The 19322-nt window shown below is 41.5% G+C and overlaps 1 protein-coding gene across 1 annotated transcript; it reads right to left on the minus strand.

The window, feature by feature from the left end:
• Positions 1-4866: 4866 nt before the first annotated feature.
• Positions 4867-18950, minus strand: MDH1 (malate dehydrogenase 1). Its single transcript, XM_080922911.1, has 9 exons — positions 18812-18950; positions 14609-14707; positions 13827-13923; positions 12317-12492; positions 11139-11261; positions 7287-7463; positions 6730-6843; positions 6045-6134; positions 4867-5195 (listed from the first exon to the last, which is right to left on the minus strand). Exons 1-9 carry the CDS (start codon positions 18812-18814, stop codon positions 5070-5072), a joined length of 1005 nt encoding a protein of 334 aa, XP_080779037.1. The 5' UTR covers positions 18815-18950; the 3' UTR covers positions 4867-5069.
• Positions 18951-19322: the final 372 nt, after the last annotated feature.

Raw genomic sequence — 19322 nt, forward strand, 5'->3', positions numbered from 1 at the left:
GGGGAAAGGCCTGACATCTGGGTAGTTAAATTCTTAACAATTTGTGACCATGTATTGTCTGCATTGGGAGGACACAATAAAGCCCATTTATATGAGTTGTAGATTGCATCCCTCCACCCTTAAGCTATTAAGTTCAAAGATACAGCATCCCCAGGAAACAAAGCACCCACACAAAGCCTTCCTGCATCCCCCTCCACTCCATGCTGGCTGAGTCTTTATTCTGTTGCTGGCTTCAGCATTTTGAGGAATCTTCCTCTCAACAGGACATTGATATCTGAGCAGAACAGACAATTGTCCTCATTTCCAACCTAAAGGTGGCATATTTACATAAGCTCCCCACTCATTGAAACCTGTCTTAATCCCCAAGGATTTAATAGTTGAAATGCAAAGTCCATTTTTAATAAATATAAAGTCAAGCAAAGCAAATCTCATCTGGAGAATTTTAACAAATCACCTTTCTTCCTTTAAGAAAATGTTGTCTTCTTTAAAAGTTGTATGGTTTTATCTGATATTTCTGATAGGAAAAATATTCAAAATGAAAATGTGTACATATGTGCGTGTACATGTAAAGGTGCTCAGCAGCTGACCTCAAAATATGCTGTTCAGCATAGCGATTATTTAGGGTTTAAAAAGAAGTTGGGACCCAGTTCTTGACCTCAAGAGCCTCAAGTCTGGTGTCCACTTTCTCTTTTGGTAAAGCAAAGTTACATTTCTACAGATTCCTCTAGTCAGGATACCCATGCCAGGAAGGAGCAACGTCTGGCAGCAATTTCTGTAGGTGAGTCTCTTACTGCAGGATTGGGTAGGCTTGGTCATTGTACACTTTCCTCTGACCCTCTGTTCTCCACCACCTCCCTGCACAAGGCTCCGAATCCTGTCCTTACTGTAATTCGAGTTGATTTGTGACAATCATCAGGTCCTTCCTTGAGTCTTACATTTTGATGGAACTCCGATACACACGCATTTAAGAGAGATAGGTTTTCTCCTGTCTATGTTAATTTAAGACTTGGACCCAGAACTCAGCCGACAAGGGTGAAAGGAAGCAGTCTCCCTCTCTTACACATAGGAAATAAGGAAGAGATTGTGAGTGCACTAGATAGTGCAATAGAACCATTTTAATCTCACGTCCCACGTGTATCTAAACCAGAAGTGGTTTTGAGGGTTTTGATTTGCATTTGCCAGCTTGTTGAAAGGCAGCTAGTCTGCAGTGCCATTCCAGTGACCATATTAAAACAGGGCTAACTATTAGCTCCTGAGGATGCAGGAGTTTTTCAGAAACTTAGAGGAAAAAAAAGATATCTGTGTCACAGATTCTGTAAGACTGGACTGATTGAGAAACAAGTGCTTCCTGATTGCAGGGAGTTGGGATGTTGCAGAGCAGACATAGAACCAAATTATCTACGTTTATCATCACTGGTCACTCAGCCACATCTGACATAACACTCTTACCAGATATAGTAACTTGGTAGACTTGCTCTCCTATCATCCCTGAAGCTGAATATGTCATCACATAGCATCTAGAAGCTGTGGTAGAGACTCCCTGGCATCACTGTAGCTCGTCTACCTGGTGTTCTACCAATGTGTTGATGTACAGTACAGTTGTTGAAATGTAATAAGCTATTCATAAGCTTTAAAAATCCCCACAAAACCAACTCTCCAGTACACACACACACACACACACACACACACACACACACAGAGAGAGAGAGAGAGAGAGAGAGAGAGAGAGAGAGAGAGAGAGAGAGAGAGACATCCCTATCTAAATGCATCCTAACCCCCATTATTTTCTTTGAAGAACTTAGGTGAGCACTAGGTTTCATCATCATGAAGCCAAGATGTTATTAGATAGCATCCGGGGACCACACAAAGCTTTCCTCACTTTTGAAACTGGCCTACTTGGTGTTTCCAATATATTCAAAGTGTCCAGATTTATGACTTTTTTGTTCTGTCTCTGTAAAAACTTCATGAAACTGTTGGCATATTATGGAATTTGGAGTAACTGAAATTTGGAGTAACCAAAATCTGTGTTCCTTTGCAATAGTTACTGTTATTTGGTTCCAGAATATGTGATCTTTCTATCTTTGAGATGAGAGCTGTTTCTTATATAAATAACCTTAAACAGTACCAATTCTATCTGCACATAAAATTATAGCTTATTGAGACCTCATTAGGACTCAGTGCAATTCAGCGAAAGGGTATAATCACTGTTTGAGCTTTTGTTCACCGTTAACATGTAATACTTGTGTTTCTGGGGCTATCCATGACTGCTAGATACCCCTTGCTGAGGTGGTGGGGAATTCCGTTTTCTACTCCTGCTGAACAATTAGGAGTTTGGGAAGATGAGCATCTAGGCTTCTTGCTTCACAGGACAGACACCCCTAATTTATAGAAAACAAAACCATGCAATACAGAAACGGTGTATAAATAATCCTTTTTTAGGGTTATTTACCTTATATGTATGAATGCACGTATGTGTATCACATGCACTATTAGAGCCTTTGGAACTGGGGTTATGGATAATTGTGAACCACCTTCACGGGTGCTGGGAATTGAACCCAGGTACTCTGCGAGAACAAGGGCTCTTAATCACTGAGCAGGTTCTCCAAGCCCCTAAATAATCTGTTGTTGAGATCAGGCTATGGCGTAACCTCAGTCACTCCATATTGTTTAAAGCAATGATTTTTCAAGCTGTGCATTGGCCTAGGAAACTCCATTTTACAAGTGCTTTGACACCATTTTGAAGATGGAAGATAACTGCAGTTGAGTGGACACATGAACAGGCAGCATCTCTCCAGATGCACACACACAGCAGACTGATGAATGCCATTCCTGGGAAAGGGGTCCAGCCTGTGCATTTATTGGGGGTGAATGGAGGCTTGTGAGGACAGTCCTAAATTGCTGACTGCTGTCCTATTTGCTTACCTGGACCTGCTGTTTGTCTCTCCCTTCATCTGGACCCACTCCTGTTCTTGGCCTCTGCAGCTGGACTCTGAGCTTTGCTTTCAAACCTGTGCTCTCCTGTGGCCCGAATTGCTGCTGTTGTAGCTTTTCTCAGGCTCCATTTTTTTCATTGTCTTAACTTTGGCTTCTCAGACCTTCTTTGCTTTTATTTAAAGCCATTCTGCAATCTCCCTATTCAATACAAAGATATATTTACTGTGTGATGTTCAGTGTATGATCTGAGAATGTTTCTGAATGGAGCAGATACATAATTACTCTTGAGAAGTGAGGTTTATTAGAAGACAGGGCTTTAAGACATGATCTGACCTTCAGCCGGGAAAGCAATTGGAAAAAAACAATGTGTCAAAAACAGCGAAACAGCCTTAAAGGGAAAGAGGCTTCACTTTAAAACCCGAGAGGCATCGGCAAGATTCAGCATAGAAAGGCTAAGATAGTTGGCCATGAAAGAAATGGCAAGAGACATGGGGAAGCCAGTCTTCAGAGAAATCCCATGAACAAACCTTGCTTTTGTAAATTTTCAGAGCTGGAGGAGTTTTATACCATGTGATTTAGTTTCAGATAGCTTAACTCTACCACAGAGTTTGAGGTAAGGGTGGGATGGTCTGATTTCCTCTGTCTTTGATTTCTGATCACTGTCTTCAAGGGGTAAACTGTAACCTATTATTAATATTAGAATAAAATCCTCATGTTCTCCTCGGCAGAGGTAGGGGTTAGAGTGAGTCGATTCAGGATAGCTGGGGTATTTGGGCAAACTGCTGTCAGTGAAATGGTCGTGCTTTCTCAATTTATTGTTCCTCAGTAAATGTGACACCTAGGAAAGACCAACGCTGTTCATTTATTTCTGATATAGTATTTTCCACATCTCTAGTGACATTTTGTTTTCAAAACAAGAGACAGCTGGGAACTGAAATGCGGAAGAAATGTGGCAGGCAGTCTTGAGCTGTGTGTTCCAGGAGCAAGGAAGGATGTGCTGGGATTGAGAATAGCTTGTCTGTCACACATCCATAAATCATGCAAAGTTTTATTAACTATACAATTTTGGCTTTATGCTTCTCACTAAGAGAAGTTGTAAAGGTAGTTTTTTATTCTAACGGTAGTTTTAAACTCTTGCTTTTTTCCTTTCCAGATCCCATTAGAGCTAGTGAAATAGGTCATTTTATTATTAAGAAAAACAATTTTTAAAGACAGGGTTTCACACATCCCAAATTGGCCATTAACTTACTATGTAGCCTAGGATGATCCTGGCTTTTGACCTTCCTGAGTGCTGGGATTACAGGCATGCACCACTCTGCTTGGTTCTGGGTGGTGCTGAGGATTGAACACAGGGCTTCATGAGGTATAGGCAAACCAAGCTCCACTCTAAACAATATTACCAACACAGGCAAATAGCAAATCTAACCAATAAGTATTTGAATACCATGAAGGGTACAACAAGCTTTGAGATTATGGTTATATTTATTGAATTGAGTAATGCACCAAAAGCACAAATATGAAAAGACAATGCATGTATTCTCCTGGAAAACAGACGGCCTTGGAAACATAGCATTATGTTTCTAATAGTCTTAGCTAACAGTGATACTGTGGTGTTTACTGGCTACCAAGTATTAATGATCCGGCGATTCTGCTATAGAATATGAGGAAGATAGAATATCTGCAACCCTCTTACAGCTAATTTTAAAATCAAATTATGAGCAAAACATGAACCAACCTTTAAGGACTTATAAATAACTCATTTAATAATGGGATCTCCTCAAATAGATCTACTGGGCTTTCTTGTCTATATTATAGGCTAATGCTTTATTTCATAACATTTTCCATCTTTATTTCTTTTACTCAATTAAACAAAGTAAAACTATAACTATTTTTCTGAAGATACTAAATATAAGCTAGAAATAGAGGCTGAGAGACTTTCACTTGAATATACTTTTATTTAGATCGCAGCACTAACAACATGATAGACTTTCACAAATCACAAAGCACATAATGTTTAAAATATTTTGCTGTTCACAATTTGAATGTAGCATTATTATTGTTTGGTACTAGGCTCAAAGACGACATTTTGATTCCTCAGCCTTGGGATGTCTGCTGACGTCAACACGACTGTGTAGTCATGCAGAGGAGAGAAACTCAAAAGCCATTTCCTTCTCCTCAGTCAGCTCCTTTGCGGTCAGGTCCATCTTCTCCCGGGAGAAGTCATTAATGGGGAGGCCTTCAACAAACTTCCAGGTCTTGTTCTGTCAGAGAACAATGGCAAGAGCTTCAGCTGAAGTGACAGTGGTGTTTCAGCAGGGGACAGCCTAGCTTAAAATGATACCTCAAAGCACACCCGTTTTAAAGCCTGACTCTAAACTGGAGTCCACTTTTAAAATCATACTCAGGATGAAACCTAGCAAGGGTCTCCTGCATATGAGGAAAGAGTTCTTCCATAACACAGGGCCTAGAACCCAAATTATTAATCTACAAACTAGAAGCACTTCAGTGTGGGGAGCGAGTATGCCCTGTATGAACGAGCACATATAACAGCTACGGACCCCAGTGCTTCAGACTCATGGGAATGGCAAGGCCTCCCTAACCTAGTAGTGACATTGACAATGTGTGCAGAGAGTGTCAGCCAGAACCACCACAGCGCCCCACTGCATGACTGCCTCCTCAGAGACACTAGTGATCTGCCTCCTGTTCAGCTCTGAGTTTCAGGATACTGCTGGTGGGACTTCATCAGAGTGCCCGACGCACCCAGTCCCAGAGTGACGAATATCATGACACTTGAGTTTGAAATGCATTGAGTTTTCACAGAATCCACAGGAAGTTATAATGAACTACTGTGATTATAATAAGAATATGCTAAGTACTATGAATTTATGAGAAAATAAAATTCTACTTATGGGTATAATACAAAGTTATTGTAATAATAGAGTATTAAATCTTGCTTTCCAGACTAGTTTCAGTATTGAACTAAAGACTTGGCATTAGGAAGGAATATCTATATATACTCTATAAATATTACATGCATATATGCTATACACATGCACACACATTAATATCACGTGTGTATGTGTGTGTGTTCCTCTTCCATGTCATCCTACCTTGATCACAACAGGAAACGAGTAGAGCAGGTCATCAGGGACACCATAAGAGTTGCCATCAGAGATAACGCCCATCGACACGAACTCTCCCTGAGAAAGTTTACGTTATCACAGCTTACAGGGATTGGCCTACATAACCCACTAACAACCCACCACAAGGAAAACCGCCTAACTACTACTGGTTCACAGACGCCACCTCATCTACGCTTCCAGATCATGTAAAGTAGCTCCACAGTCATTCCTTTTAAAGATTAAACAATGTTTTAAAAATTATGTGTGCATGTCTATCTGTGCATGCACATGTGTGTACAGGTTCAGTGCATGCACATGTGTGTACAGGTTTCTTGGAGCTGTGAGCTGCCTGACATGGATGTTGGGAATGAAACTGGCTTTTCTGCAAGAGAAGCAACCACTCTTAACTGCTGAGCTATCTCTCCAGCCCCAAACACATCCTTGTTTGATGGTTGAGAATATATTAGCCCCACACTTTAACTCCTAAAACCCCCGCAATAAACATCATGTAACAGTTGACAGCATGGCTTAGAGAGGTTAAGTAACACTGGAGGCTCCTTGGCTAGCAGGTGTGTGAGCTAGAAAATGAACCCAACTGGCTTAATTGCTCTTTTTAGGTTCCAGCACCCAAAGACAAAACTGGAAGAACGGCCTGTCCAAATGAGAACCTCACCTCTGGGGTTCCAAACCAGATGTCTCTGATGTGGTCTGAGATGGCTTTCGCAGCAGACATTGCACTGGACAGCTTCCGAGCCTTAATGACAGCAGCACCACGCTGCTGCACAGTCTGGGTGGGGGCAGAGAGACAGTGTCACCTAAGCATGCCAGTAACATCCTCATCGGCTGCACATTCACCCTGTGGGGAAATACTACTGCAAGCATGGTTTACAGGGTTTCCTCCGACACTAATCTTACTATCTGAATTCAGTTAGAAGCACCTTTTGGACAGGTAGAAAACCCTACTGAATATGTGACACTAAACACAGAGAAGCAGACCTTGGTATAAACAGGAGGAGTCAGCTCTGTTTTTCTGACCTGGAGAATCTCAGTTGTCATAGGTCAGGCCACATCAGAAAATGATAACCACCTTTTTGCACACTCCAAGAGCATACATTACGGTAAAACAGTGGCTGTCCTTGAGTGTCCCACAAGGCCTGAGCAGATACTCAGCTCAGCTGTGTGCAGTGCCTGTCTCTGGCTGACTGCTCAGAGGGCTCACATGCTTCTTACCATGATGAACTCTCCCTTGAGCCAGCTGTCGTCTTTTAGGGCTTCATACACACCGACTTCCTTTCCTTGCAGTTTTACCTTCGCATGATTGACATCTGGATACTGGGTTGATGAATGATTTCCCCAGATAATGACATTTTTTACATCATCAGCGGTTACACCGAGCTTAATAGCAATCTAGTTCAATTTAAAACAAACATATGAGTTAGGCAATTGATTTTTATTGCAAATTGTGATTTGTTTGACAGATGCCCTTAAGTAAAGGCAAAGAGCTTCTGAAACATTAAGCAAATGCAAGCTACATGGATTTGAAAAAGGGCAAATTTTATTGCTTAGCAATATCCTAAAAACACTTAATGGTGTCAACAACTATGAACTTGAAAGCTTGCAGTGTTGAGTATCTAAGAGCATTCTGTAATTTATTAACTATTGGCACAGTGAGTTTACCAGGTGTAAAACACTGACCAGAAGGCGAACAGATTTCTAATACTTAAATATGAACTTTGCTTGTTCCTCTTACATGGATGCCACCTTAACACCATGGTCAGATACTTTAGGTATATTTATCTTAGTCTGGTGAAAATTTTGTCATGTACAATACAAATTAATTTTCAGTTGTAATTAGAGATGTTGCTATTAGAAGCAAGCTACGATCAAACTGTGGCTGCCGCTATCTTATAGATTTGTGGACTAAAATAAGAAGTCTGTGATGTAACTTATGACAGAATGGCCATGCATTTAAGACACAGATCATAATGAATGCAGCATGCTTTAAACAGACAGAATATTTGCATTAGCCTATAGCTACGCAAAATGTGCTCATGCAGCCTTCTAATAACAGAATATTTATATGAATATTTATACTAATATTTATGCTTTGGCTAAAAGCCAGAGTGTATTAAGAACTCTTAATCCTTGAATATTAGCTTTAACTTCTCCAAAATAGTGAAGACAGCTGCCTCGAGGTGTCTCCTCACTGCAGGGCCCTTAGACTCCCTTCCTTTGTTTATGTCGCCTATGGTCTCTTATTTCTTTGATCTCCTGAGCAAACAAAGCACAGGCATTCTGTACCTAGCAGATGCTGCTTCTGACTGTAAATCATGTCAGAACCAGGGTGAAATTAATACATACAAAAGATAACATTTCTTGCTTCCTTAGGCAAACGTTCAAGTTTGTCAGATAGATCTGTTAAACTTTTGACTAACTCTCCAGCCCTAATTTCCCCTCCCTACCAGCAATAGTTCTGTCAAGTCATCTCGTACATACACATATTTTATGTGTGGATACATCTAGCATTGGGTTTCACATACGCAGATTCAATAGGTGATAAATCCAGTCACTGGGAACTAAAGTTTTTAAATTTTTGAACAAATCATGGAGGACTTGTCATGATTCCTGTAAGGAAATTTTATTTTGGGTTTAATTACTTCTCATTCAGATAACACCTTCTATAGGAGGAAGAAAATGCTTCTTCACAAACTTGCAACAGCTCTCACCATGCCAGACTGACTGAAGCACTGAGACTGCCTAGCCAAGGCCTGTGGGGAACAGGCTGTGCCCTTAGTGATGCACCAGAAAAACCTCGCTATTAGTTCATTCATGACTTTTGCCCCCACAAGGGAAACTATTAAGTACTAGGACAAAGTGCCACTCTGTGACATGTGGAAAGCAGAAATGTTCAACTTCTGCTGCTCCTAAGGCCTCAGGAAGACCATGGAGCAGCTTGCCAGTGTCACCGTCCCACCTTCTCTACAGGAACTAAGGACGCACTGGTCAGCCCACATCTACAGCCGTCGGCGTCTTCTTCGTCTGCACTGCCCTTATGCCTGATCTGGCTTCCAGTCAAATTCCTCCCTTTCAGCCGCCATGATTACTACCTATAGCCCTCAGTGTCTCACAGGGTATGTAATGACTACATTAACTGGAGTGTGGGAGGTACTGACAGTGTGGCTTTAGGCTAGATCGCTCTTAATAAAACCAACGATAATAGCAGCGAAATCTCCACTGTTTTATTATGTAATGGCATCATGCTAAGAGCTAGTAAAATGTATTTACTTTACTCAATACTACTGTATAGAACATACACAAGGGTTTAGTTTATAGTCTGTGAATCTTGTAAGTTCCTGCATTAGTTATTCTATGACTCTGCGCAGGTTCCCTGATCACTTAGCCTTATGTTTCTTATCTGTAAAGCAAGCACAATAAACACCTCATCTAGTCATGAGAATTAAAACCCATATAAAGCACCAAACTTTCAGGAAACTTAACAAATATAAATTACTTTCTCCATTATTAGATATTCCAGTGCTGAAAGAATCAACTCTCAGACTAAGGCAATTTTTTTTTAAGCATAACTTTTTCTGTTTAAGGAACAGTTTTCTTACGCTGACATGACAAATGGTGTAGCTCCACACAACACTACAGCAGGCTTGGTCTGAGGCGGAAGCAGAACATACGAAGAGCCCCATGCTCGAGAGCTCCAGTTCATCTAACTTCAGAGCAGAGAGCCACAGAAGCTAGAGCCACAGAAGCTGGAGTTACAGAAGCTGGAGCCACAGAAGTTAGAGCCACAGAAGCTGGAGTTATAGAAGCTGGAGCCACAGAAACTAGAGCCACAGAAGCTAGAGCCACAGAAGCTGGAGCCACAGAAGCTGGAGCCACAGAAGCTGAAGTTATAGAAGCTAGAGCCACAGAAGCTGAAGTTATAGAAGCTAGAGCCACAGAAGCTGGAGCCACAGAAGCTGGAGCCACAGAAGCTGAAGTTATAGAAGCTAGAGCCACAGAAGCTGGAGCCATAGAAGCTGGAGCCACAGAAGCTGAAGTTATAGAAGCTAGAGCCACAGAAGCTGGAGCCACAGAAGCTGGAGCCACAGAAGCTGGAGTTATAGAAGCTGGAGCCACAGAAGCTGAAGTTATAGAAGCTAGAGCCACAGAAGCTGAAGTTATAGAAGCTAGAGCCACAGAAGCTGGAGCCACAGAAGCTGGAGCCACAGAAGCTGAAGTTATAGAAGCTAGAGCCACAGAAGCTGGAGCCATAGAAGCTGGAGCCACAGAAGCTGAAGTTATAGAAGCTAGAGCCACAGAAGCTGGAGCCACAGAAGCTGGAGCCACAGAAGCTGGAGTTATAGAAGCTGGAGCCACAGAAGCTAGAGCCACAGAAGCTGGAGCCACAGAAGCTGGAGTCATAGAAGTTAGAGACACAGAAGCTAGCCTGGATGAGTAGCTTAGCTCCTGTCATTTCAGAACCTATCGCTCATCTCTAAGTCACTGATTCCTATGACATCTAAGTTTAAGCCTCCAAGAAATAAGAAGTAATATGATTGTAATGATTACACAAAACATTTCAAAAGGTTAAAATTGAGTATTAAATACAAGATTAGCTGCCGAGAAAAATGAAGCTTACGCTTGAACACACACCATTCAAGTCTTTTGTTCTACAATCTGTGATGTGATTAAGCTAAATTATGTGTCATGTGTTATTTCATTTGTAACTAACTTTTAACTGCTATAGCGAGACAAGATTGGCGACTGTACTGAATTAGAATTAAATATACACATGAAGTTAAATATATATATATATATATATATATATATATATATATATATATATATATATAATAATTGGTTCACAACTGGTTAGTTGAAGACAAAACTAAGGAGGAAGGCCAGTTCCTTAACTCCTAAAAGGTTAGACTCCCTAACTTTTAATTTAAAAAAAAAAAAAAAAAAGAATAGTTCCATGCTCAACAAAACCAACAAACGCACAAATCAACACTTAATTATTTCAAAAGTAAAAGAAAGAGTTTTCAAAGCTGAAGTTTTTAAAATTTAAAAGCAAGCTATTTTTCTTACTTGGGATTTCGCTCGGTTGTGGTCCAAGCGAGTCAGACAACTGAAGTTCTCCTTGGGGATGGATGGCGCAGACTTGGAGGCTGTCAGGCAGTTTGTATTAGCTGGGTTTCCCACAACAATGACCTGGATGGGACACAGATTACACACACACTGACACCTGGACTAAGACACACCTAACAGGGAGTCGGCAGTGCCTAGGACCTGAGGGGGAGCATCGTTGTGTTGTGCTATGGAGACAGATCATTCAGATATTTGCCACAAAAAAACCCAAGAAATCTAAAGCTTCACTTTAAAGTTTGAGTCCTTGATAGAAGTTTTCCTTTCTTTTTCTTTTTTTCTTAGAAAACCAAGTTGTTCTTGTGAATTAAGTATTTCTTAACCACCAAGCCATCTCTCCAGCCCTGTGAATTAAGTATTTTTTAAACTGGCTTAATCCTAAGAATTACCTGGGGTATTTGGTAAAATATAGATTATCTTCACAACTCCTCTACATCTAGTGAATCAAACATACATACATACATACATACACACACACACACAAACACACACATATATATTTTGCCTCTGAGTATCCCATGTTGTGAGTAATTTCCCCAGCAAAAGCTCCTCCCGCCCCCACTTTTTGAAGAGGTAGAATCACCATGTAAATAGGACCACAAGTTGTTACCAGTCAGCACCTATGTAATCTTTTACCAGGAGGCCTGTGTGTTCCTAACCATTCTCATTCCTTGTTAATGATTACATAGGAAAGTTAACTACTTAAACGAAGTCTACAGTAAACAAGAAGAAGGCAACAATGAAATAGTATAAACAGGTCACTCGTGAAGAGTGGCTTTGGGACATCAAGACAGACTTAGGATGAATATAAATAGCTACAGAGACAGAAGGGAAGTCATGAGACAGCCTGTAACAATCCCATGAACTCGCAGGAGTGGCTTCTGCAGTGACTGACGACAAGCACTCAGCAGCCATCTTCCAGAACGCACAGATGACTCTGAAGGTCTCAACAAGCACCCAGAGCAAGCAGCACAAGGTGTCTTCCCTCCATGTCTATCCATCCTCGCTGGACTTTGTATAGAACCAGACACTGATATAAGCAGTTCTGGCATTTAAACCTCAAAAGCAGAAGTCTGAAATACAAGTAAGAAAGCAACTCCATAAAACATGCTGCAAACCACCTTAACTGACTTCTTGGCGTATTTGTCCAAGGCTGCACCCTGGGATTTGAAGATTTTCACATTGGCTTTCAGCAGGTCCTTCCTCTCCATGCCTTCCCTTCTTGGCATGGAGCCCACAAGGACAGCCACATCCAGGTCTTTGAAGGCAACCTCTTCTTTGTCTGTTGCAATGACATCTGTGGATATGGCAAACAACACACAGAGCTACTTAAATGCCCAAGCTCAAGTTCCCCCTTTCATATTGAATCTACTTATTCTTTTAAACTGTGCTAAATGTTTGTTTTCATAGTTCACCTTGATGCACCTTTCAGAGGCCTTAAGAAATAATACATTCACTTAATGACTTTCAAGAACACAGAAGAAAGTGATTAATTATTTTGTATTTTTATATCAAAAATTACCTCAATTAAAATAGCTTTATAGCGTTTATCACTTACATAATTAGATATGATGCAACATTTGTTTTTTATATATATAAAATATATGAAATATAAATATATATCTGTAGTCACATATATACAGCCACCGATAACATGAAAGAGAAACCGACTCACCTAACCTTTAGATTGTAATTACTCCAAGGTTTAAGATACCAATCACAAATTGAAAAAATAATGTTTATGAGGGAATGTAAGGATTGGATTCTATCAAATGTAATCTTCACATATCGCAGATGAAGAAACTAGGCATAAGGAAAATAGTGCCACCATGATAAGATAGGGAGGGTGGTCCAGAGTTCAACTAGAACCCAGTGTTGATCCGATAGACATTTAGCTTGTTTTTTTTTTTTTTTTTTTTTTTTTGGTCAAGGAACACGCCACACTGTTTTCCTTTAAGCATATGAAAAAGTCCATAGATGAGAGTCAAAATTTCTATTTGTAAACTTTTAGGCTAATAAACCCGTCAGTCAGGTTGCTGAGACCCCAAATGGAGGAAAAAAAAAGTATCTGATTTCCTCATCTGTCAAGGCTTCCCTTTGCTGCCACATTTACAACAGTCTGAGGAAACACTGACTGAGGCTCTTCCAGGAAATGCCTCACTAGACAGAGTTCATGTTTTCCTTCAAGCTGGGCAGTTTAAGGACATCTCAAACCAATGCTTGGCAAGTGAAAGGGGAAACACACAAGGAACCAACTAATGCCTAGAGCAGCATGCAGCCTGGAGAACATCCCTTGGAATGGAAAGTTTTCTGTTCCAGGATGCTGCTATTACTTCCAAACAGACTTCAAATCACAGCACAATGCAAACACCCTGGACATAAAATCCTTGAGCATCTTATATTTAATTAGTGTTATAAGTTATATGTAGGCATGAGAAAAAACAAGCCTTTGACTTGCCACTGATTGCTTCTTGCTTTTGTACTTATTTTTTTCCTGGTATTTGTTTTTAAAAAAAGTAGTGTAGTTCAAGCAACAACAACAAAACACTTTCATGAAATAATTCCTAACTGACACTCTTCATGGCAAGATATGAAGCACTTTATCATGTTTCCTCTGACTTCCCGACTCACCCTGCAGAAGGGGAAGGGCACAGTCTTGCAGTTCCATCAGCACACCATCCAGAACACCCATCATGGGGGTGATGTCCAACAGCACCAGAATGATGGGCTGCCAAAGGGCAAAGACAGTGGGCAGTGTGGTTAAGGCAGAGGTTGGTGTGGTTACAGTGTTCTCTCTCCCACAAAGTCCCGCCCCAGTTTGTTTGCATGTATTTACTTCCCACTAATTAGTCATAGTTATGGAAGAGAGATGCCATAGCTTGCTTAGTAGCTGCAGGTATGATTTCTCTTTATAAATAGTTAACTATAGACAACTATAATAATTGACATGAAGGGAAAATTCAATTATCTGTAGGCCCAGAGAAAAAAAATTAAAAACCTTAGAAAGGATTTTAGCGCACATATCATACTTATTAGAACTAGGGGTGCCTGTTTCCTGTGGTGTAGGTTTTACATCTGATTATTTAGGTTCAAAACAGCATGATTAGAAAAAAAAAAAGAACAGATTCTACAACTTTCTCACTGGCCCCTCCCCAAGGGTTACTCTCACCAGTGAGTGACACACGGTTGCCTGCTGGTCAGTCACACTAAGCTACAGAAATACAGCTGATTCCAGGTGATTGTCAGCACCCACAGGGCAGCCTATAAACACCTTACTTGTCTCTATTAACAGCAAAGGACTCATTACATTTATTGGGGCTGCCTATTTTTTCTTCACCATTAGCAACTAAATGCAGAACGTTATTACGAACATTTTTCTACTGTAGAGCCAAGGTTTACAGACATGCCCTTACCTGGTCTTTCCCAAAGACAGATCCATTTCCAATACTGTACAACAATGAATATGCAATCTGACCGGCTGCTCCAGTCACAAGGACTCTAATTGGTTCAGACTGTAAAGAAAAAGACCCACAGTTTATTAACGTGTTACTTTAATAAGGCAATGCATGCTTTAAAAGTGAACATGACACCATAAAGTCCCTTCCTGACTCGCTCAGAAAAGGAACAGGCTTGTTTTTAGTAGAGACAGCACGCACAAATGAGCTAAGCAGCTTACGAAATGTGTCCTTTGGCAACATGCTGATGCAGCCTTCTCTAACTCTTACTAAATGGGAGCAGAACTGAAAAGCGCAGAACTGGATGCATCTACGCAACCACGTCCTTATCTGGGGTACATTTTGCCAAAGAGTAGGCCACAATGTTATATCCATTTTATGTGGTGACATAAACCCTGGCAGGGTGGAAGGGCCTCGAAGATCCTTATCAGGCAACGCCCCCTCACTAGTCCCGCACACCAGCAAGAGGAGTGGCAGTGACTGGAGCTTACCCTTTACTGTGCACCAAAAAGGTTGAATAAATCAACCCTGCTGTGACTTCACTGCCCAAGAGCAAAAACAACCTGCACTTAAACTCAGAGTCACTTGCCTCTGCCCGCTCACACAGAGATGACTTTAAAGGTGTGCACCGCTGTTCCCACTGTTGAGCCTTTGTTTTTAAAGATTTATTTATGCATTGTATGTATGTGAGTACACAGTCGCTGTCTTCAGACACACCAGAGCATCGGATCCCATTACAGATGGTTGTGAGCCACCATGTGGTTGCTGGGAATTGAACTCAGGACCTCTGGAAGAGCAGTCAGTGCTCTTACCCACTGAGTCATTTCTCCAGGTCCAAACCTTTATTTTTAAAATTGTATTTATTTAAGATGTATGGTCTTGGGGGATGTGACACAGTTTGCTGTAACTTATGGAAGTTGGTTTTTCCTTCCATTATGTGTGTCTTGGGAATTGATTCAGGTTGTCAGACTTGGCAGCAAGCTCTTTTTACCCACTAAGCCACTTGCTGGTCCAAGCCTTTAGCTTTTTGGTTTTCTTTCAAGGAGAAAAAAAAAAGTGAGAAAATTATTAATATCTGGAACAGAATAAATTTTGGTATTGAATATTGTACTGAATCACAATGGCAATAGCTGACAGTCTGATTCTAAGGGAAAAACTATCTTTTAAAAAGAGAAACCATAAAGGGAAAAAAATGCAATAGTTATATAACAGAAAGAAGCCGCTGTACAGGCTAAGAGACTGAATAGAATAAAACACACAGACTAAAATAACAACTGTATTCAAAATGAGCACTGAGTAATGGGAAAGAATTTAAATTAAGCCCAGAGAATTATATATAAAAAACCACCCCCCAAACCAAGATTGCCGTATGTGACCATGCCTGGTGGCAGTGTGGCTTGGTTTTTGTTCTGTCTTTTCTTTGCACTGACCTTTAGCTTCATCCTTACATTATTCATTCAATAAATTTACATTGAAACCTATATGAAGAGCACAAGTTTTAGTCAAAGGCAAAGTGTCTGAGGAGGTCACACTCTAGCTTGAGTGACAGATGTGTAAATATACAACTGCTGGGATTAAAGGTGTGTACCGCCACTGCCTGGCTAAAACGCCTTCCCTTTCAAAAGCACATCCGAGTTGCTTCCAGTTGTGTACATTTCAGTCTTTATGGCAGCGGCTTTTGCTCAAACTTGCTTTTGTTTCTAAGAGTGAGGCCAGTGTGGGCTACTGTGAGACTCAAAAACAACAAAAGATCATCACTTTCCAAAGCCCCCAAGTTAAACTGAAACGATGTGAAACAAGCCGGGGTAAGAAATGGGGGGGGGGGGGAGTGCGAATTCCACCTTAAAGTTCGGCCTTCCAGAAAGTCTAGCTGATGGTCAGAACTGCATCGTGTAGCTATTTATTAAAAACCTGTTTGCAGCATCAGCCCGTAGTGAAGAGGCTATGGTCAAGAATCAATACTTGATTCTAACCTAGCAGTTTCTGTCTGTGCCTGGCCTGTTCCATCTGCAGGGGTTACCTTAGTATTTGCAGGTCTGATGATGAAGCAGGTAAAGGAGACCTCAGTGAGAAGCAGGAGGGGAGGAGAACCTCACTGACTTCTCACAATGTAACAGTGTCAGTGCAGGTTACTATTCTCTGCACAGATATCTGGGCATGTTGCCAACATCCAAAAAGGAATGGCTTCTCTTTTGGCAGGGCATTAATGACCTTCCTGCAGATACAGGCTGTCTTAAGAAAGTGCTGCTTATCTGAAAAGCTTGAATTTAAGTTTTCCCTCTGTTATTCCCCAGAATAGCATTTTCTTTTTAATTTCTATTTGCAGGTATTTCTGCAATATAAAAGACACACAGTATCATTCAGATTCCTCTAGGTATTATTAGCTGACTCCTCTATGGACAAAGGCAGAGTTCCTTTAAAAAAGGTTTTGAATTGACTAAAAAAGACAGCCCTTTTTCTTTCTTTATGAGACAGGGCCTTCCTATGCAGTCCTGGCTGGCAAAGAACTTGGTATTTAGTCCAGGCTGATTTTGAAATCATAGAGCTGTCTGTCTCTGCCTCCCAAGAGCTGGGGTTTAAGACACGCACCATCACACTGACTGGAACTGACAGTTCTTTTCTAAAGCAGCAATTTGCTCACATCCTCTTTCCAGGAGGCAAGATGCTTCTAAATCATGTGAGACTGCAACATCACAGAACTCTTCTACCTGGAACAACTCATGTCTTCAGACCCAGATGTGACCTTCTAGGGGTGAGGCCAGTTCTGAGTTGCAGAACTCAACTCTGTAACTCTGCAGGGGCCCTGGATCTTCCTGACCTTGGGAATGAAGTCAATGACCTCACCAGGCTGTTTTAAGGTGAGATGAAACAATCCCCAAATGCCCTTTTAACTTCAGAATTTCAACACTCTGGATGACAAGGAACAAAGCTATCAGATGGTACATGCTGACTTTGTGGATTTATCTCCTAATGGGGATTACAAAGTGACTTGCCAAACGCGTCAATACAATCCTGGTAAATGGGAAGAATAAGAGACCCTAGAAAACCTTGTGACCTTGAGCAACTAGTATTCTAGATTTCAGCAAGCGAAATTTTAGTATTTGAGTGGGATTTTGGATAAGACGATTTAAAAAAGGTTTTCATATAGGTCTAATAGCCTAAAGTCTGAAGTTCTTGGATAACTTGTGCCATTTTATGACTATAATTGTTAAGGCAGAAACTGCTTACGCCATAGTTTAAATAACTACTTATGTGCCAAAATAACTAGGCAATTGTGACTGGAAATTAGTAGTTATTCCCTTAGGGTCTCTTGTAGAGGCTGAGGGAGTTTTTGTCTTTGTTTGAAAACATGTCTTTTTGGGTTCTGTGCAATTTCCAATTCATCCAAAAATTTACAAATCATCTCACACTCCCCATCTTGAGATTAAAGGAGAACAAGTATTTTAAAAATGTAAAAAAAAAGTACGGAGCAATTGCCAGTCTAGTGGCAAATGTCACCTTCAAACAGCACACAGATTAGTCCTACGTCAGAGCTTTTTCACCCCCTCCCCGCCCCCAGCTGGGGACAAGATAGATCTAGAGCTTCAACAAGATGGTTGCCTTACATCTGCAAGAAGATCTTTGGAATTCATGTCAGAGTAGTCCACACTGTTTGACTAGCTACTGTGAGTCCTGGCATTACAAACGGAGATTATTAGGTTTTCAGTAACATTTGTTTCCTTTTAAATTAAATATGGTGGAAACAAGTAGCCTGAAAACTGGGATCATAACCTGGGGCACGACCTCAACATCAGAGGCCTATCCTTTCTAAGAGCTGAAGAGACAAAATAGAGTCAGGACCCAATTCTTCCCCTCCCATCAAATCTCACCCCCTATATCAAATCCTTTAACGTCCTTCGGAGAAAATGTTATCCCTCAGTCATTCGCAAGGATTGAGACCCGCCTCTCCAAGGACAGTGAGTTCTCTAGAGTCCTTTTAAGAACCCCCATGGAAGCGAACCCCTGTCCAATTTCTGAGTTACTGCGACAGTCGCCAGGATGAGTCGGGTTTTGTAAACCGCGCGAAGGACAGCGCCTGGCATTAGTTTTTTAAAAGCGCATGAAGCGCAGGGAGAGGCCGAGAGGCCGGAGCCGCTGCAGGTTCCAGGAGCCCACACTCACCATTTTTAGCAAACTGCAAGGCCGATTTCTCTGCACCTGCAAAGGCAGCCTCCAGCAGCCAGGTCACCTCTACAGCGGAACAGACTCTGGGAGAGAGCGCGGGGCTGGCCAGGAAAGGTTCGGCTGGAGCCGCGGTCCTTTCTGGGAAGTGTAGTTCTTCCGGCGATTTCTGACCCCCACCTCCGTGCACTCCTGACAGTGCTAAACTACAATACCCCAAACCCCTTCTTCCTATGAGTCTTGCGGACTGCAAAGTAGTCCCGGGGGTGGGGGGTGGTGGGGAGTGAGCGACTGTGATTGGTGTACGGCTGTGAGCAGAGGGTTGGTGCTTTAGATGAGGCGCCTGCCTGATGGCGCTCACCAATTGGCGGGAGAGGAGGCGTTAACTCGAGGGAGGAGAAACGACCCCTGAGCGACAGCACCCTCCGCTCCACCGGGACTCTATCCTTCCCTAAGCCTAAACAAGGCAGGCTAAGGGACCTTCCGTTGCATAAAGCCCGCTCGACCCGGA

Source organism: Micromys minutus, assembly GCF_963924665.1.
Source record: "Micromys minutus genome assembly, chromosome: 1".
NCBI classification, from domain to species: domain Eukaryota; kingdom Metazoa; phylum Chordata; class Mammalia; order Rodentia; family Muridae; genus Micromys; species Micromys minutus.

Bases quoted from the DNA above. Each gene is read 5' to 3' on its own strand.
- MDH1 (XM_080922911.1), bottom strand. The intron at 13,924-14,608 runs GTAAGGGCATGT...GCCCTTTGGCAG, and splicing joins CTGTCTTTGGGAAAGACCAG to CCCATCATTCTGGTGCTGTT. The intron at 5,196-6,044 runs GTAGGATGACAT...GTTCTCTGACAG, and splicing joins CGTTTCCTGTTGTGATCAAG to AACAAGACCTGGAAGTTTGT.